The sequence below is a fragment of the Melozone crissalis genome, unplaced genomic scaffold (assembly GCF_028551555.1).
Source record: "Melozone crissalis strain CALT ecotype California unplaced genomic scaffold, PUWL_Pcris_2 ptg000023l_1, whole genome shotgun sequence".
NCBI classification, from domain to species: Eukaryota; Metazoa; Chordata; class Aves; order Passeriformes; family Passerellidae; genus Melozone; species Melozone crissalis.
In genome coordinates this window covers 21,143,669-21,164,872 of record NW_026535801.1, presented here as the reverse complement: position 1 = coordinate 21,164,872, position 21,204 = coordinate 21,143,669, and the positions used below count along the sequence as shown (strand labels likewise).

The 21,204-nt window shown below is 39.8% G+C and overlaps 1 protein-coding gene across 5 annotated transcripts in view; it reads right to left on the bottom strand.

The window, feature by feature from the left end:
- Window positions 1-17,887, bottom strand: part of LOC128938142 (neurabin-1-like) — a 41,064-nt gene extending 23,177 nt beyond the window's left edge. For 2 of the 5 annotated variants that reach the window (XM_054278197.1, XM_054278201.1), the window contains exons 1-7: window positions 17,591-17,677; window positions 15,218-17,065; window positions 3,424-3,556; window positions 2,932-3,052; window positions 2,306-2,410; window positions 2,005-2,125; window positions 1,424-1,570 (exon numbers count right to left, since the gene is read on the bottom strand). In XM_054278197.1, coding sequence (XP_054134172.1) covers window positions 1,424-1,570; window positions 2,005-2,125; window positions 2,306-2,410; window positions 2,932-3,052; window positions 3,424-3,556; window positions 15,218-16,810 — 2,220 coding nt within the window. In that variant the 5' untranslated portion in view covers window positions 16,811-17,065; window positions 17,591-17,677. Of the gene's footprint in view, window positions 1-1,423; window positions 1,571-2,004; window positions 2,126-2,305; window positions 2,411-2,931; window positions 3,053-3,423; window positions 3,557-15,217; window positions 17,066-17,223; window positions 17,300-17,590; window positions 17,678-17,791 lie in introns of those variants that run through there. The other 3 variants (XM_054278198.1, XM_054278199.1, XM_054278200.1) reach the window with 3 other exon arrangements.
- Window positions 17,888-21,204: the final 3,317 nt, after the last annotated feature.

The following is a 21,204-nucleotide window of genomic DNA, read 5'->3' as shown; positions in this document are numbered from 1 at the left end:
TGCACTTAAGATGACAACTGGGACACAGAAAAAAGGAAAAACTTAACAGTACTAAATATTTTTACAATCAGCACTAAAAAATAAATGTGTTTGCTTTATTTTAAAACTAAGCCATATATTTTTACACCACAAATCTTCATAGGATTATTAGAAATCAAAAAGACTACACTTAAGCCAAATGTAAAGATTTTTTTAACAAGTATTAACTGTTCCTTATATCTCTCTTTCCATCTGTAAAACCCTGCAGGGATTTTCTTTTTGTCAAGGCACATTGCACCAATCCCAAATTAAAACTGGTGAATCCATGACTATTCTTCATTTAGATTATGTCAGTAACAGCACAGTAATGATTCTACATGAGATTATAATTGTATCCCAAGTAAATACAGCACTTAAGAAGCTTCAGCTTGCTGCAATGCTTCCAAACCTAGAAAAATTGTGAATGTTCTCTACAGATCAGCAGCCTGCAATTTCTACTTCCTCAATGACAAGAGGAATGACAGAGACAATGGCAACAAGAACAAACTTAGGAGATCTGCAAAATACCAACGCAATACCAACACAAAAATAAGCTGATGTAGCAGCAAATAGCATCTGATAAAACAGTTTCTTTGCAGTATATTTTTCTCCTCCCAGAGTGAAAATGACAGGCACTTATATCTGCCAGAGAACCCTGGACTCCTAAATGCCAAAGTCTGTACCATTTAAGTCCCTGACTAAATCCCACAGCCCTGAATAAAGCAAATATGCTCCCTTATAAAAACCCTGGGAAAAGAGAACCGTACTATTTCCAATTATGTTAAGGTGTGATTCAGAGTCTGGAATGCCCTACTGGGTTTACAAATCCATTCCTTCCAAAAAACACACCATAAAAATACTCTCCAAGCCAAAAATATGCCTATCTACAGAATCAAGTCTTTTATGTACACAGATATCTCAGAAGACTGCAGGGACTAAACCAAGAAATTAGATATGTATTTCCTGTCTTCCTGAAAAACATCTAACAACAACACTTGAAACTATTCAGAAGAGGCATATTTGCACAACCCTCATGCCCTCTGCAGCTAGAGCCATTCTACTGGGCAGCAAACACAAGCACAAGCACAAGCCATCCTACCTATCTAATGCAATACTCAGACAACAAGGACAGAGTTGGGGCTGGGTTCTACCGCCTGTTTCCAAGGGCTTCTTAAATTTAAATCAAAAGATTGTTTAATTTAAATATGCATAGGGAAACTGGATATAAAAAATTACAGAAGACCTACATTTCAATGGACATTTACCAGAGATATTTATTGGTGACACTGGGGAAAAAAACCCCAAAGCAACGAGAGGGAACATGAAGGAGATTATATCCAAGTCCTACAAGGTTCAGATGCTCCCCAGTGCATCACAAAGAATATTTAAGAAACTGCTACAACACCTCTTTAAATTTAAGAAGAGACTCTGCTGAATCCATATCCAGTAGTAAACCAATATCTTCATTTTCAGGAAGATCAAAAACTTCTACAGATTTTCCACGTAAATGTGACTCATATGTATCCTCCTCCTCATCATCATAGTCATCATCCTGACAAAATGAGAAAATCATGACATTCTGTAACACAAACACTTTTGCATTAAGGTAGTAGCAATAACCAAAGCACACAATCAAAGAATCCTACCAGCTGCAGTTACTATATACCTATGGTATATATCTATATCTATGGTATATATATACACATCTTATACCTATGGTAAGTGTTAAAGATGACTTGCAAACACCTTCATCAAAGTCCCACAAAAGAGAGTTAAGAAAGACATGCACAAAATGATCACATACAGCTGACAGTTTAAAGTGTATTTTGGATTAGTGATAAAGCAATAACCATGTGCCTTAACAACAGCAGTGTACGAAGTGCTTATTTTCCTGTTTTTAACAAGTTGCCTGTGTTGTACTTTTTTGCCTCAGTTGGATTAACCCCCACCATTTTCCCCATTAGCAGTGCATGAGCAATGTTTTACCTGCTCTGTATCATCATGAGCATAGTGCTGCTCGTACAGACACCTCTCTTGCTCTAAGGTCTCACTAATGAGACGGGCTACTTCACTCTCAGCCCCTGGCTTCTCTCTCCCAATCAGGAACCTACAGGAAAAAAGAACAAATTATCTTGCAGCAAAAAAATTTAAGACATGCTTAGGAAATGAGTTTGCTACACTGTTGCCTTCCACAATATCTTTGTAAAATTTTCATACTGTGGTTTTGTACTCTCCATGAATGAAAAATGGCAAAAAGAAACTATTATTTCAGAGAAAACATACATACCTCACAGTGCCTTTGGTGTTCTTTAGTACAGTGGCTGCAAAGAACTGAGTAACTCCCACTAGACTTATGCCATCAACCTCAACAATCTGATCATTTACTTGAATTCTGCAAAATAAATAAATGCTTAGCTATCAGGTAAACAATAGTATTTTGGCTGGAAACATTTTTGACATGACAAATATCACCTAAAACTCACTAGTATTTTCAATGATAAATTCTCACTCCATTGAAATTCATTGCTTAAATAGTGTAGTCTCCTCATCCTCTGTTACTATGCAAATCAACAATTTAAATTTACACAGTATTTGACTTGATGTTTTTTATATTATTTACAGCTGTGATTGGTGGTCCAGAGTGTCAACGTGAATCATTTTGTGGTACTTCTACACATGAGCTCATTTTGAACATTTCTCATATATGCTGTAAGTAGATCTACAGTTACTTAGCAAAAATGTCCTATAATAAAAAACTCATTTTTAAAAATTTAACATAAAGCAGGAATGTAATAATCACTCAGCTGCATTCAGCTTTTGTACTTTTATTCACAGTATTCAGCATATCTAATGAAATCAACTGGGCTCAGTTGGAAATTTGTAAAAAGCATAATCAATTCAACAAAAACTCACCGTCCATCCCTCTGAGCAGCTCCACCATCTGTTATTGTTTTTACAAAAATACCTAGTTTTTCCAGTCCCTGATCAGCACCAACTCCCATTCCAATGATACTGATGCCCAGACCCCTATCACCTAAGGGATTCAAAAATCTAACATTAGCTGCATGACATATAATGTAACAGTTAGCAATACTGAGTTGTTTCAAAGCATTCCAAGTCTTTCTACACAAAAGATAATAGAAATTAACTTTAAAAAAGAGAAAAAAATAGAATATATTCTATATGTAGATACTACTTAAAGCCTTTTTGCCCTGTAGCCCTCCTAACTTCAATTCAGTATGACAATCTGCACTTAATACTCACTAAATTCACCAGAACTTGACACAAATCTAACCCCAGACACACATTCAAAAATTCAAGACCTAAATTCCAGGAATATACATCTATGGTTTTATCTTTTGTTCCCATTGTATCTCCTGCAAATATTCAAGATTTGATTTGCACCTTTTTCAATTTCCACAGGAAACACTTCCATTTTTTCCACCCTTTTCTCAAGTTCATACTCAGCTGAGGCTGCCACAGGGTCAACTTCTTCATTACGTCTATCATAGTCTTCATTTGAGTAAGTACTGAAAACCTAAGAAATGGAACAGAAAACTTTTTTTAATGTCTTCTCACCTCCTTTCAAACATCATATCATTGAAAGACAATCCATAAGGAAATTAAAGTGGTATTTTCAGAGATCTCATTTTCTAAACACCACCAATTTAATAAATACTGCTGCTGTCACACAGTTTCCAGCTTGCACAGAAGTAACATTTTAAGTTTCAAAACAATTACTTGAACAGATTTTATCTTGCAAACACACCAAAGAGTTAAAAGAAATCAGTCAGCTCCTCTTTGATATCGTGTGACTTTTTTTATTAGGACTACATTCCACCAAATCCTTCCTCTCTTCTTCCCTCCCCCCACACCATCTGCCAATTGCAGTGTTTCAAACAGATGTAGTTTTCTGATTTTGCAAGGGAATCACGCAGTTTCCCAGGAAAAGGAAATGCCTTGCTACATACATTACTATTTTTAGTATTCACTCCAGCTGAGTTTCTGAATTGTTAAAAATAAAAGATAAACAAACAACACAAATTAAGACAGAAATCTAGAAAGGAAGAATTAACTATATATAACAGGCATATCAGCATGTTCGTTAATTGCATTTAAATTAAGAAGTTTGGGGAAAAAAAAGGAAAAAAATCACACCCTCATTTATCTTAAAAATTAAGGTTTATCTGCTAAATGTTTTGCAGGCACTTAGTGTTTTATCCACCACCACTGTAAGACAAAAAAGCACTCATTGCTGCTGCAGCAGCCATCTCCCTAATCAAGAACATGCAGCACTGACATGAAGTTCATTTACACTGGTTTACTGTATTTTAGCAACTGTTGTATTTTCTGCTGAGACTACCTAAACAGGTAACTGAATCATGGAAATACCACAGCATTAGCTGTAATGAACATTTTCCCTGTGAATTTACATTCACTAGTATATGGCTTTAGCTCTGCAGAGCAGCAGCTTCAGACACTGAAAAATGGTCATTGAAACAGATTATCAAAATGCAACCAATATAATTCAGTATTTCCTGTGAGGAGCCTACTGCATCACCTTCAGACTACAACTTGAGTGAGATCAGTTCACAAACTCTTCCCAAACCCTGCAAAACACCTACTCCAGACACATGGCCAGTCCAGCAAGCAAGGTTAGATCCACTTGGCTGAAAGGGAAGGAAGAAACCCACTCTCAGAAATCTTATGCCTTCCACAATGAAAGAACCTTCCTTAGAAGCTGTTATTCCTAAGTCTTGCGTAAAGGTCAATAAATAAACTCCTTGTGACTTTCATACAGATACCAGTAGGCAACAACTGGACACAGAAAGACAGCAAGGGTCACACTTACAGCATGTCTTCCATGAGCTTTACAAAAAAATCTGCAAAACAGACAAAGAAAACCATCTAAATGGTCTTATTCTACCACTATCAGAAAAAAAGTGGCCAAGTTCTTTAAATTAATCACCCTCCTCAGCCCCCAAATCACTAAATAGGATATGCAGCAGAAGCATTTAATGAAGCATTATTCATCCTTTGGAACAAGACTGGCCTAGTTTTATTTTTCATTCCAACAGAAAAAGCAGCATGTCCAAAACCAGTCAAATTATAATAAGATGAATTTTAAACTAATAATAAAAAGGAAGCTCGTGAGTGGACAAATGATAACTTGTTATTGAGAAGATCTGAGCTCTTGAGGGCAAATCAAATACCAAGGCATGAAAAAAAACCCCATAAAAATTCGTACACATATAATCTAGTATTAACAGTATGGCTGCAATATAAAAAAGATATCTCAACTATCAAATGGTTGAGCAAAATGTGGAGAATGGCAGTAGTTCATTTTGGAGACAGTGACAACTGTATTTTCTTAGTGCTTTACAACTCAGTGGTCTAAGAGAGCAGAAGATGATGCAAGTAATTACTATCTACTGAAAAATGACATTACCACAGGGATGACTGGTTGCTTGCACAACACTATAAAGTGCTAGAAATTTGGGGAAGCAAAGTTGCACTGTAACAACAGCATTATGTACACTGCAAGCCTTGGGCCACCAGCACTAAAATATCTCTGGAACTTCTAAAAATGATTTATCACTTTTCCAATTTAAAAGTAACAGAAATGTATTTTAGAATCTTATGGAATTTGCTCATTTTTATGCAAAATTGATGACAGGAATTGTTTATCTACCAGAAGCAGATAATAGAATTTAAAACTAGCGCTCACTTAAATTCCAGTGACGGTTATCATTGCTATTAATAAAATAATGGCATAAACATATTTATGCAAATGAAGAACCCTAATATTTATGCATATTACCTTTCTAAGAAAAGCCTATTTGAAATAAATTCTGTGTAATTTACTAAGAGAAAGGATTCATACATTTATCTTAACGTGACAGTTGACAACTGTATGAGAACATTTGGGTAATATTCTAAAAACCATAGCCTCACAATTAAAAGAAGATAGACCTATTTCCAAATAGTAAGAACAACACACCCCTCTCCAAATTTCAGAAAAATAATTTTGAGGAAAAACATTAATTTACAAAGAAAGAAGAAAAGTAAAACTTATAACCAGAAGCCAAACACTGGAAAAATAGAAAGAAAAGTAAAAGCACACTACAAAAACTATGACTGAAGAGTCAAGGGTATAATACAGAAATTTTATTGTGTACACATGGAATCATAACACTGTGTTCATCTTTTATGAGAGAGAAAAAAAATGTTGCTATTAATACAGAAAATACAGAACTGGTCAGCAAGTTGTTCTTGCCAAGTAGCAAAAGTAACATTTAAATGTGGATAATAAATAATGTAAGTTCACAGTTTAGAAGACTGATGAGAAAGCTAAACATGTTCATCCCTACACTGTGTCTGGCAGGGTTTAGTCACTGAATCAAATGCATTACAGACAAAAGAAATTCTAATCTTACTATTCAGAAACCACTGCAAGCTAGAGATTTAAAAATTATTACTACTGCAACTGGTATTTTTAAAATATATTTTTTAGCAAACACAAATTATTGGCTCAATGCAGGGAAAACAGGTGAATTTCACATGGAAACCATGTGAATTTCACAAGCCTTTTCCCATAGCTTGTTATATATCCAGGAGGTTACCCTAACATTAATAATTTTTGGATCCTGTCAAGCTAATGAATGGCAAAAGGCTGAAAAGGTTGGTTTTTTTCACTTAAAACCTTTTTCCTTCAGAATGAATACAATTAACTTGAATCAAAGAAAGTTCTGATAGAAGGCTGATTTTTTGAGAATTATTTGAATTAAACTGTTTTAAACACAAAATGGTAAGTTTTCAAACATACTTAGTGCTCAAACAGCATATATATTTATCTGGAGAGAAAACTAGCTACATTCTTCACACCAGAAAAATTTGGTGTGAAGATGCAAAACTTGGTTTTGCATATTTTATGAAGGTGCTTATCCTCAAGACAAGACCTGCACCCAAAAAACACCAACAGAGCCTGTCTAAAAGATCCTGCTGTTCAGTTCCTGTAATTATTACAGAACCAAAAATTTCTTGTATCATCTTAGTGCCAACACAGAAAATAGTGTTATCACAGAAAAACAACAACGACCTTCACATGCTTCAAACTCTTAACAGCACAGAAGAATGTCTATTAGATATGTTACTTTTAGAAGAATATTAATTAGTTAGAGGGCAAACACTAATTTACCATGTGCTTGCAAGAAAGTTCAAAAAATCTAAAAAAATCACAAAGACCTCCACTCCAACATTCATTTCTAGTATATAGATTTGTTTGTGCCTAATGCAAAGCAGAACATTACAAAAGTAATTAAACAGTAAGATCAGGAAATCAGGAACTGCCCGGAAGGGCTTCCAACTAATTAGAATGGAAGCAACATCCACATAATGTTAAAGTTCTCATGTAATCCTGCAGCATTTGCTGGGAGGGTTCACAGCACCTGCACAGGCAGTTACAGCACCACTGAACATCTGAGAGAGGCCCTGGAGCGTTCCTGATCCCAGCCAGGACCACAGCCCTGGTTCACCTGCCCTCATTTGAATGTGCCTGTTTACTGACACTCCATAAAGCCAACATTCATAACACAAGTTAAAGCTCAGGGAAAATGACCCAATAGCAAATGGTTTCAGCTTTCCAAACTGAGGCCTTTGTGATGCCTGGCAAAATATGAAGTGCCCATGGATAATCATTTGAAATAGCAGCACTGAAGTAGGACTGAAGTCTACAATAGACTTTACAGTTTACTCTTACCATATCTCTCTTCTGTTCAAGTAGACATCTTGCTACTGCTATCCTATTCTTCCCTCTACTTCCAAAAGCTATGTGGTTAATATTTCATTAGCACTACTTTGTATATTTTAAGTAAAAATTGCCTATATCTGATCTAACTCAATTCAGGCTATACAATCATAGAAGCAGCAAAGAGAAATACTGTGTTTAATTTGGCTTTTTAAATACTCACACCTTTACTCTTCAAAAAGTTTTCAGAATGGCTGGTAACTGTTAAAGGTCGATATTATAAACAATTACACTCAAGATAGCAATTTCTGTTACTAACCAGGTAGACAGGCAGGCTTTGCACACTTATGTCCTTGGTACTGCAGCTTGGTATGACTTCATCAAAAACCCCAACCAAATCAGTTTACACAAAGACAAAAGTGCAATCTAGCTTTACATCTACAATGCCAACAATTTCATATGGACAATGTTATCATAAATAAACCAGTTTTTTACCAGTCTCATTCTCTACTTAATTCTCAATAAAGCAGTAAAATTTATTCTTTAGTTCTGTTTTTCACTGCAGGAGATTAAACACTGTAGCCTGCTAAAGAACAAGACAGACAATAATGGCATCTATTTCAGTCAGGTTATGCTAGCTACTTGAGAAGGAGAAACATTCACTTTCAGTATTTAATTTTTCAATCCCAGTGGAAGAAATATTGAAGACAAAGAAAAGCATCCATTCAGATTCAGAGCACTGATTTTATTTCATTTCAGGTATTCAGAGAAGTTCAGAGACACTCCATGATCCCCATCTGCAGAAGAGCTCTGCTCTGACCTGGCTGTATTCCTCCAGCAACTCGAGGTGGCTATGCTCTCTGACTGACAAAGAGACTGAAAGGCTCCAAAATAAGTAGCATATGACCATAAGAAGAAAAACTGTTCAAAATACCACATAAAAGGAAGCACCAAAAAAAAGTAAATTAGCTTCTGAAAGCTATGTATGTGTATAAAGAAAGTGACTCAATGACAAACCTCTGTGAATTTCACAGGTGTCTTGGGACCAACAGTTTACCCCTGGTGATCCACACAGATACACATGTATCTATTTGGCATTCACCAAAACAAAAATCTTGGCCTGACCAAATCGAAACAGCAAGCAAATCACTGCAGGGAACTTGAATAGAATAGCAGTGAACACAAAACCAGTCCACCTGTATTATAAAGTCCTTAGGAAGAAACAACAAAATAACCCTGTCATCGGGGGTACCAGATCAACTCAATTAACTAATCTGCATTAATACTACCATTAGCAATGATCAATACCCCAGCTCTAAAAAGAAGGGTCAATTTCACTATGCCAAGTCATATTAGAGGGTGATGAAAGAAAATGTCTGAAAAATAAGATATTTGACATATTGCATAATACTTTCCTACTAAATAAAAATGTAAGAACCCTGTAAAAACCTCTGCACAATCCTCATGATCTCAGGATTACAAAATATGTACTCAGATAAGATGAAAGCAAGGATCTTTTTACTGATGTCCTTCTTAGTGTTCACTTTTCTTTTTGTTAGAATTATATGGAAAGGGGATAATTTGTTTTTAAAATTTATTTCTCTCCAGAGGTAAACTGCAAAAACGTTTCAGCTACTTCTGGTTCATTTTTTACCTGGCTAGGAAATGTATTCTCACATAGTAACAACACTAATCATCATCAAAAGACACTGAATCTTTCAGCACTTCAACTGTTGATCTACTGAACTTGTCTCCTGTAAATCTGCTTATCTTTGCTGATCCCCACCACCTCCTCAGTGTTTCTTCTAATCATCTCCCATGAAACCCTCAAGTGCCTCATATTCACCTCCTTTTCTCCCTCCTGTTCCCCACAGCTGCTCTGACAAAGTAAAACAGCGCAGGCTGGGAATGCAGGCAGGGAATATGTAGTGATCAGCTAACATTAAGCCAAAAAGAACAAGTAACTTAAACTAAGGCTGCAGCCCTGTCATCAGTGAGGCCATGAATATGCACCTCTGATGCAAGTGCTAATTTTCCAAACAAACCAATCAGTACTTTAAAAGTACCTTTTAAAACCCCTCTCTCCTTCCTAATAAATCCAGGTGAAACTTCTAGAAGTTCGAAGCTGGAGGGACTGAAAGGAGAGTGAGGACAGGCAGGTGATAACCTCACCCGATCTCCATAACCTCACACTCTCTTATTTTTCTGTAGTTTTCTAGCATAATCAAATACATTAAGCAGGTCAGTTGGTGTGTTGTCTAACTGCATCTGCAGAATAATTCAGTTAGAAATACACTGAGATATTAATGTAGAGAGTCAAGCTGCTCCAGCAGTGAGCCAGGATACAAAAAGAAATTCTTTACTTTTTCTGTTCCAATTAAGATTTCTGATCTACAGCCTCATGTCCTGGCTCAGGACTCCCATCCAAAGACTCCTGAAATGCCAAATCAATCTACTATTGTAAACATTACATATCAAACATTTACTAAAATTCAAATGAGAAGATGTATGGTTTAAAAAAAGAAAAAAGCCAAAGACAGCTTGAGTTGAGAGAGCTTTTTTCCAGACAGCTGAACAACCATCACAGCATCAAAAAACAAGGACCATAAAGGCACCAGAAAAATTCAACACAGAACTGTGTAACACAGGTAAACCTATAAGAAGAATTAAATGCATTTAGGCTTAATAAACATTTAACTTAAGAAAGATTTTACTTGTATGAAAACTGAACTTTCAATAAAGGTTTAAAGATTATCTTTTCTCAAAAAAACCCAAAACAACAAAAAATTTCAAATGTCTGTGGAAATATATACCTTCTTCCTCCAGCTATTACCCATATTTTTAATCTCTCATACTGTTAAGTTGCAGGAATGCCATACTGTCAGTTGCAGACAGAACAAAATAGAATTATTTTTTGTGAAAAATCACTGAAAAGCACCGTGAAGAGACTGAGATGAAAATATGAAGAGAAGTTGTTTTGCTGTTACATTACAAATGTCATAATGTTAATAAACAGAGCTTCAAAACAATTAAAATCTCTAACTTTAAACAAGCAAATTGTCATTGGAAAAGATCCCAAACAAAGTAGTATGGAAAGACACATTATTTCTGTCAAGAAACAAAATATTAATTCCCACATATAAGCCAATTCTGTTTAAATCTGGTCTCAAATCAAATCTCTATTTTCCTTCATCAAACCTCACCCACATCACAAACTTGTTTCTTAGTGCCACAGAAGTATTTTACAGAAGTGCTTGAGCAATGGCTGACAATTGACCAGCCACCAATTCTCTAATTCCTGAAGGAACTCAGGGTTTGGGTACCTTCAACCAGGCAGTGCATTTTGTACCCCTTGTTGTGTAGGACACTGTAAGTACACGAACAAACAGTTCCAAACTCAGAGGCTGTATGAAGCTGAAGCACCACACTGCAACATTGTGTTAAAACACCAGAGTCTGCACACTGACCTAGAAAATTTGTGCATGTCCTAAAAGTGCATCTTCAAAAGGCATTTGCAGGTATGCTGTCAAAATCTAATTCAAGGGTTATCTTCACTTAGTTCTTCATTAACTTCCACAGTAAGCAGTTTTGTACTAAAACATTGAAGAATAGCAAAGGCTGAACACCACCAACCATTTGTGCCCAGCTATACATGGAACAGCTTTACTGCAATGTGCAAGACAAATGGCAATACTAGGAAGGATTCCCATATTCTCAGAAGCAGCTGAAACTAGACTGGTTAGGACAACACACAGACTGTGAAACTGCTTGCAGTTTCCTTATGAAACAAATTTATGCTCAGCTGTGACAAATATAAAAGTAATATCTTTGTAAGGTTCGGGGTTTGTTCTGTTTACTTTTTTAAACTGTTTTCTTGACTAAACCAGCTCAAAATATATTACTATTCACAAAAAGCTGGGAACAGACACTCCCATGCAACATAAACTACGTAACACTGATAAGTAAACAGAAGCAAACAGCAGCAGCAGCTGTACTATCTTTTCAGCTTACCTGAGCTACAGAATTTCTAAGGATCATAAATCATTTCAGAAGTTAGTCACTGTGCTATTAAAGGCTTGGAGGACAAAGTTTGTTTGACACAGTCAGAGGTGAAAACATCTCAAGAAATCAATTTGAAAACAAGCATTTGTTTTCCAAACAGAAAGTTTCAAAATTACAAACATCAAACAGCACTCAGTCATTACATTTATGTTAATTAAAGCCTTTCAAGGTAATCTCATAACTGACAGCAAGTTAACATCTACATTACAAAGGCAAAATGAAATATAAAGGGATGACAGAAGAATTGCCTGATGTTATTTGCCTTGTGTGTAATGCTGATTGTTTACACAGTTCACTCAGAAAACTTCAACACAAAGGCAAATTCAGTTCCCTTGCAAATACCTTGGAGTGCAAGTGTGCTTTACATTCCTTACTGGCTTCATATGTGGTAACAAGAGACTAAAAATTGCTCATGTACCATAACACAAACCCAGGCTGCAAAGTTCTGCTAATAACTGTATTGCATCACTCTCTAAACTACTCCAGGGAAACAAGAACTGAGATAAAATGTTCCCCAGGGTCTGGAAAGATCAAACAGCAGCAGGACTTAAGAAAGTCTGGTCACCCACAGCAAGTAAAAAAATCCCATATGTCGTTTATCAACAGCTTCTATGGAATTTAAACACTTCTTTTAAAAAGTCTCATCTGTGCTTGCTTTCACAGGCACAGGGCAACACACAACAGAGTATTGTGTAATTCTGTTCCATCTTTCCTGAAGTTATCAGATCAAATTATGTTCCCAAGCCCTGCTACAGATGTCAACAATTACAGACCTCCACCACAGGTCAGCTGCAGTGCTAACAGTGTTAGCTACCCCTGGGAGCTCCACAGTCTCCTCTTTTACCCAATGAACTTGCCAATATTACAAATGACTAGAAGCTTTGAAACAGAAATATTCATCAAGTTCTCTTTGTTGCAGCAGTAAAAATGCTGTTTTTAAGATGTCTTAAGTTCTATCCATTACTGACAGACATATCCAAACTCCCTTCTGCAGATTTCAAATTCAACGGTCAAGGCTCCCTCACTGCAGAATGCTGCAGATCTGAGAATGTGCTTTTTCTTGCCTAACATTCTGAACATTTTGAATTCTTCGACTCTACCAGATACCTGCTAAACAGCAACTGCAAGAGACACAGATGGTTTCTTTGTCATCACTAGAGATTCAGAATGAAAGCAGCAAGAAGGCAAGGGCAGCCTGGCCTCTCTCAGGAACATCTGTGAGGAGAAGAATCACAGACCTTCTCTAGTGGCTACAAATGTCTGAAAATGGCACTCACATTTTAGTCAAAATTATTAGTCTAAATAAAGCTGAAAGAAGAAGCTACTAGGATACATTTCTCACTATGGCACAGCTCTAAGCTGTGGTAGGGACCAGGAATAATCTTTTAGCTACCAATGAGATATTTTTTTCTCTTCCAATTTAAGATGCACCATCTATGAAGAAAGATGGAGAGATTTCCTTCTGTAAGGTAAAACTGAGATTTTCTAAAAGGTTAGTGAGATATTAAAAATACAGAACTGAAGAAAGTTCTGGGTAGGCATAAAAAGTTTGAATTCTTTATTTTATAGAATACAAATCCCAAAAACCATATAACCAGGACTTATTCCCACTAATTATCACAGAAAACAAGTAGCAAAAAGGCAGACATGGGAACAGAAATCATTGCTTAGGCAAAAGGAACAAAGAGGGAAAACCTATTGAAAATGACACACAGAAAGAGATCCTTATACCCAATGTAGGAAAGATACAGTCAAGTTTCACTGAAAGGAGATAAAGGAAGGCAAGTATCACAAGCTTCAATTTAAGGGCCTTAAAAAGTATCTCAATAACCCCATTGCTATTAAGTACAGTTTATTCTGCCAATCCAAGTGGGGCATTCTGGCAAGAACAATGTTATTTTTCATAGGAAACCGCTACCAGTTGCTTCTAACCATTCATCTCTTGATAGTGTAAATGATAATCTGAGACAGGTTGCCTCCTGTAGCTTTCAGAGAAGCAGCTATAATTGAGCAGTGCTTGTTACCAAATTCTGAGTTTTGTCTACACAAGAGCTACCATCACAGTTGGCACTGAGATTTCTACCAGGGCTTTCAACTATGTCTGGCATAGGGACAGCAAAGAAGGCAGAAGTCTGTTAAGGGCCACTGCTGCAGTAGGAAATCAGCAATGATCAGGAAAACCCTGCCTACAGCAGGAAGTCACTTAACACATTTACACTAGACTCTGCTCGGCACTTTGCTCAGATACTGAGTGCACAAATGCATGTAGAAATGGACTGATGCCCCTCTGGCTCTCTCCCAGCCCCAACCAGACTCATTATGCAGTTTTCAATAGCAGCACTCTCCCCTTCACTGCTCCAGGTCACCACTAAAGCAACATCAACTAGAAGAAAGCCATATAAAGTCAGCTTGTCTATGGAGAGACTATAAAAAAACCCACACGCAACAAAACTCACATTTTGCCAAATTTTTTTGCCACAATCAAAACATCTTTTTGGGTACAGCACTAGTGTGTGTTAGCAAACTGGGAAATTACAGCTCTGTGCTGTGGGAAGTTCAAGAGTCAACAGAATTTTTACATTCCTCTGATCAGTAAAATGAGTCCTGACTCTAAGAACAAAATGTAAAAGCTGTTTATTAAAAGTTATTTCTTTCAGTCATGTGATAGTAGAAGAGAAGCATTCTGAGGAAAGTCTGTACAGTCCCCCATTCCACCCTTGTCCATGTCTCCCAATTCTCCTTCCAAAGTTTAACAGAGACTCGAATTATTCAAGTCTGCAAGAGACTATGGGTGAACATAGTTTGAGTTGTGGAGCAACTTATTTTGTGGGTATTTTTGGTGGAGGAAGATCAGACACATAAATCTTTTTAATTTGCTCAAGTTAGAACTTACACTACTCCTCATTAGCCAGTCTGCCCTATAACTTTGACTTCTGCAACTTCGTAACTCCAAAATAATCATGTTAACACTCCCACAGCTTATTCACCTTATCAGTATTAGAGCCAAACAACATATATATGACTATTATTGGAGAGAATTCTAGAATCTTAAAATACAAGTTCCTAACGCAATGCCTCAATTCTAAAAAAATTAAAGTATTAAAGGTCAAGGTGTTTGTATCTGCTGCTGAAAAAGTCCAAGTAAAATCTCATGTGCTTCACTACACTATCTTATGAAGCAGCTGTAATCAGGAAATCACTTGAGACTAACAAATAAATTTTCTGAAGTGGTAACTTCTCTCATACTTAGTGTTGAAAAAAAGCTATAAACTTACACTTCTTAAATGCTTTTAGAACCTAAAAAAACCACAAAACCCCAAAATTTATTTCCTGAGTATTTCTGACTGCAAAACAATTTAAAAAGTAAAAAGAAAACTCAAATGTACTTACTTTGATAGGAGCTGTTGAGAACTTAACTTTTCGGTCGGGCACTGGATCTTCCTCTTCAGAAAGTCCAGGAAACTCCTCATATTCACTGTCATACATATAGTCCTCCTCTCCCTCCAAAATTTCTCTGCCTTCAGGCTCTTGGTTTTCTGGCTCTGTGTCCCTGTCATCATCAAAAGCTGCATTCTCTATTCCAAAGTCACTGAAGTCCTCACTTTGCTTTTCTAACACTTGCTCCTCTTCTTCAGTACTCTCTTCCTGCTCTAGAACATCCTGTACTTGTGGAGCTGGACCATCTCTTAGAGACATCCCATCTCCCCCTTCTTCCCATCTGGTCTGGCTGCCATCCATAAACTCTTCTACCACTTCCAAGGCATAGTCGCGTCTCTTCCCTTCCTGTAGATCACATGTGAGCTTCTGATTCTCTTCATCAATGTGATCTTTCTCCAAACCTCTTTTATTATGCCCTGAGGTTTCATCTTGTGCAACCAGCTCTGTGCAAGTCACCTCTGTGGGAGAAACCCAGGAGCAAACACTATCTGACATCTGCTGAGCCTCCTGAGCAGGCATACTGCCCATATTCCACGGGCTTCTCTCAAGTACCAGTTGCTCTCTTTTGTCTTTTCCCAGTGCCTTGCTCGGCTCATCTCTGCAGATCTCAGGCGCTTTGGGGAATGCACCTTTCTCCCAACATCCTTCAGCAATAGCAGATGAATTCAAAGTCTGTTGGCCTCTCAAAGGGTCCTGACTTGGAGAACTATCATTTTTGGAAGTTTCTTTGGATTCTTCAGTATCACTGTCACCCAGAAAGCTTTCCAGCCTCCTAGAAATGGGCCCTGCATTCAGGAAGGAAGATTTGGAACCACTATTAGTATGCTGCTGCTTCAACTCCTCATTACTTTGATTTTCAGCCTTCTCCAGTGCAACTGGAGGACTTGCTTCTGTATTAAAACTGAAGTGATCCACATTGCTGCAATCAGAAGCTGAACCATGTCTCTTCTTATCTTCACTTCTTTCACATTTGCTGGGGGAATATCTGTCCACTGAGCTCCGTTGTTTTATATTTCTCTCAAAGAGCTTCCTGGTCTCTGAAAATTTTTCTGCCAGGGCTACTTTGTCCAAGTCTGCCTCATCGTTGCTACGGATGACTTTGTCAGCAGCAGAAGACACGGACGTTGAATCCACAGAACTGCCACTGGGGCTGGTACTTGTATTAAGAAGATTATTTTTTTGGACAATGAGAAAAGATGGACTACCTGGAGAAGATCCATACTCCGCTGCCGTGGCCCGGCTAATCAGTTTAGTATCAGCCGGTGGATTGCTTTCACAAGAGCTTCCCATCTGCAGAAACATATTTTTGATCTTGTGTACTCTGTTACCGTAAGTGGCAGCTCTGCCTCGACTGTGCGGGTCACTTCCCCCTCCATTGGAAGAGGTGCTCAGCTTCTGATGCAAGCCTGTTTTGTTGGAAGCGTTGTCAGGATTGTTTACACCATCAAAAGAGCATTTGATAGCATGGAAATCAGATTTGTAAGCATTTCGGTGTGGAGAAGCACTTCTTAAAGTCCTCTCCCCCTTGCCTTCGGTTTTCATCATTGTTGAAGAGGAAGCTCCCTCCACTCCTTAAGAAGAATGGGAAGAACGATTCCCTAGCACAAAGCTTCCACCCTCCAACACCAGGCAGTGTATATCCCAGAGAAGATCCCAAAAGCAGCCTTTCACTCAGTCAGCCTCCCTGCTCGCATTGAAATGGAACGCAGGGGACGCTACGTGGAGAGAAAGAAATCAAAGCGCGTGAATGGCCACATCGGGAGTTATCCCCAGCGCGGATCGCGGGATCCGGAAAGCCATCTGCAGAGAGACAGAGAGTTTCCATTAACTCGGGGCCTCGCCGGCGTGTGACACGAATCCGAAACTCGGGCTGGGAATCGCAGCCCAGGACCTCTCTGCGGGATAAAGCCCATTGTGTCGGCCGGGACGCGCGGACCCAGCTGCTCCCGGGCACCGACCTGACGGCTCTGGCGAGGGATGCGGCGGCAGGCGGCCCCCCCCCCCGCAACCTCCGGCTGCCGCCCCTCCGCTAAGGGCCGTCCCGGGCTGGGCCAGACCAGGCCGGCTCGGGCGGCGGCGGGGGAGGGCAGCGCCAGCCCTTCCTGCCGCCCGGGGGAGGCCGGGCCCGGGCCAGACCGCGCGCCCGCACCGCGGCGGGGCAGGACGGAGGGGCCCGGGCTCCCCGCGCCGCCCGCAACGGGGGAAGCCACAAGTTTCGGCCCCAAGTTGGGGCTTCCCCGTGGTGGCGCTTTGCGCCGCGGGGCCTGCGGGGCGCGCAGCGGAGCCGCCCCGGTACCTCGTCCCAAACTTTCCGAGCCAGCCTACCTGGGGGCGGGGGTCCTGCCGCCTCCTTCCCCTCAGCGTTCCCAGCCGCCCAGCGGCCGCACACACCACGCCATCATTATCCGCCGCCACAGCCGCCCGCCTTTCCTCTCTCTCTTTCTTTCTCCCTCCCTCCCTCCCTCCCACCCCCCCCCCCCCCCCCGCCCTGCCGCCGCCGCCGCCGCCCCGCTCTCCTCCCTCCACCTTCCTCCCGCCCCCGCGGCGCGCTCAGAACCGCCGCCTGCCCGCCCGCGCCGCTCCCGGCCTCACGCTGCTCCGCGCCCTCCTCCGCGCTGTCTCGGGCCCGCCCGCGCGCGCTCCCTGCCTCGCTCGCACACAAAGAGAGGGAGCGGCGGGCGCGCCCCTGCTGCGCTCTCAGCGCCACGGAAGAGACGGGCTGGGGGCGGCGGGCGCGACCGGCCCGAGGGAAGCGCCTCCCGCGCCGGGATATACCACGCCATGGCGGGATACGGGTTTCGGGTGATACCATGTCGGCGAGGCGAGCCGGCGCGGGGCAGCGTCGGTGGGCCCCGAGCGCTCACCGGTGCCTCCGCCGGGGGAGCTGGAGACAGGGGGGCGAGGGACGCTGGAGAAAGGCGAGCGCCGAGCTGCCGTGATGCTGCGCGCTACTTTCAAACCCGGGCGGCCAGCGCGGCGCGGAGAGCGACAGCTGCCGCGACCGAGGCTCGGACAGTTGAAGTAACAACAGTGCCAAACATTTCCTTTTCCCCCTCTTCCTTTCAAAAATCGAGTTGGTGTTAGCCGCTCCCGAGCAGGTCGGTGTCAGAGCACAGGAGGATCCACCTGCTGCCCGGGACACCCGGACGTGTCCGCGCAGGAACGGGGCTGAGCCCGCGGGGCTCCCTCGCACGCTCCCCGGGCGGGAAGTCACTGCAGCTCCCCAAGGCCGGGAAACTCTTGCTCATCATTGATAGCCCCAGGTAGTAATAACCGCAGTTTAGAAACAGTGTTCCATACGTTCAGTTCTGTCGTTTCTTAGCCCAAATAAAAGCACTGGCTTCAACCTATTTATCAAAGACTGGATTTGGACGACTGTTTAATTTCGATTGCAGTTCCTTCCATATGAATAAAGCTCACGCAAAATTATTGGAAGAGCACAGAAGAGTACTGGTAGTTACCAATTACCTGGCAACTGTTGTTGGCACCTGACAGCAAATTGTGTAACAGTTATTTAGAAGTCTAAATACTTAGCTCCTTGGGAAAAAAAAAAGCTTCACTGGTTTATTACTCAAGTCTATGATGAAATTTATACATTCTCCCAGACATCCTAATTGACTCTGGCTTAACTTCGAGTCACAAGCTTGATCTTGATTATGATATTTCACAGCTTGATCTAAAATCTATGATACAGTTTCAAATTACCCTAATAATGATTTTACAATAAAATAAATCTTATTATTGATATAAAAGTCTTTCCAAAACAGAGACAACATTGTTCAGACTTTCTTCTGTCTTTTCAAACATTACAAAGGCAGTGGAATTTCACCAAGGTCTGCCAGTAGCAGTCTTACATACACTTGGTAACACCGTTTTGAGTAAAATTTTAATGCAGTTTCATTGTAAGAGCATCAAATGTTTCATATTTTGAATATGTAGGCATTATCAAGAACATGTAGAGGTGATCTGCATGCTACAGAGGTGGTCCTTCATATACCATTTGCAGGTTGAGTTGAAATTGCAAGGCTTAACCACCATCTTTCAATAAATAGTCTACAAGAAGCTACTAAGCAAATGTTTTTTTTCACAAACCAAAGGTATGTGCAAGGTTGCTCAGCAGTTTAAGCATTGTGGGCAGAGAACATTCTGCATTCTGATCAGGGAACCTGGCAGTGTATAGGAGACTGTTCAAAGGAAAACCGGCAAGAGTTCAGGAATGATATAAAAACAAAGCCCAAAGCAGCTCTGAACCACGCTCAGGAGAGCCCGTGGCCTTTGTACTGGGTGCTGGCTTAAAGAGATTGGAGCAGGAAGGTAGTCTTGTGTTTTGAACTCTCCCATAAATGAGAAAGCAGGAATTGTAATTAGAAATCCTGAAAACAGATTTAATTGCATCAAAGGACTCCTATTTCTTTACGATTTCCCATCCTAATTAGGAAAATATACAGGTTATTTTACCTAGCTGTTCTGCTTAGGAAGGACAATATTTATCTAGGTCAGTTTTCTGGGTTTTCTAGTGAGAAAGACTGAATTGCATTCAAGATGAGTGGAATGTGAATGTGAAAGAAAAAATAGATTTCTCTATTTTAATAATATTGAAACAATTATTAAAAAGGTGGGAAGGATTCAAGATAAAGACCTCTGGATTTTGAGCAATAAGTCTGGGAAGGTGACATAGTTTGTGATTTCATCATAGTGAATAACTGCAATAAAACCTGGGAAGAGTATCTTACACATTCAGTCTGTGGCACTTTCCTTGAAAGATGATGAAATAACGGTGAGTAAGCAAATGGTTTGCACTGAGAAAGAAGCATCTACATTTTGTTACCTAAGCTTAAGAAAAAAAAGGTATTTGAATGGGAAGCTTGGCAGCACAAAGTCTTCTTGGGGGAAAAAAAGTGTTGCTGTATATGAAGTTGTGATGGTAATGAAGATTAGAAGATTATTTTAAGAAAATATTTTTCTGTCATTAAGGAACAATTAAAATGTTCTGGAAGTATTTCAGTCATATTCAGTATAATTCAAACAGCAATTTTGAATGTGAAATAGAGCACCTTCTGTAAGTCTGGCAGGTAATTTTGTGATTTCAATTATTAGAATTAAGAAAGCAAGCTGTAATTGCAGAAGACTACTTACGTTAAACACAAAACTAAAATAATAAAGTAGCATTTTACATTCATTGCTTTGTAGCACTTCTTCACTAAAATAAAGTAGAACTAAAACCAAAACTGTATTTAATGGTCAATAAAATTTGATCAATAAAGAAGGAGCAAAAAGTTTCAGAGCAGCTGAAGAGATTCAAGTAATTTGGTAAAGGCAATGCAGCAATGACTGCAGACAGATATGGAACAAAAATCTGCCGGAAAAAAGCTCAACATCAAAATATGGTCAAATCCATGAAAGACATTTCCCAGGGTTAAGGGCTGGACCAGCCAGGCTGTCATACATGAAAAAGGATGCAAAGATACCCTAGAAGAAAGTGACAAACAAAAATCAGAGCACCACTGTGGAAAGAGTTACAGTATGTGATGGTAAACTTGGGCAGATCTCAAATGGGGTTCTCCTAACAGCATTTTGTGTACAGCATTACAATTGTGCAGCAGGATCCTAAAGACTACAAGTGTTGTGGGTGAAGAAATGCTTTAAAGAAGAGCTAATTAAATTTGACTCAGTTTCATCCAAATTGTGCTGGCCAATGTGACAATTACTGCATGCCATGAAGAAAGCCTGAGACATCCTTGTGTTGTTCTTCAAGATTGTGTATGATGACATACATGTGTAATATTTATTTGAATAAAGCACAGTGGTTTGAGTGTGAGTAGTGTGAGTGTGCAAGAGTGTGAGTGAGTGTGCAAGAGTGTGAGTAGTGTGCACGAGTGTGCAAGAGTGTGACTGTGCAAGAGCGTGAGTAGTGTGCAAGAGTGTGAGTGTGAGAAGCA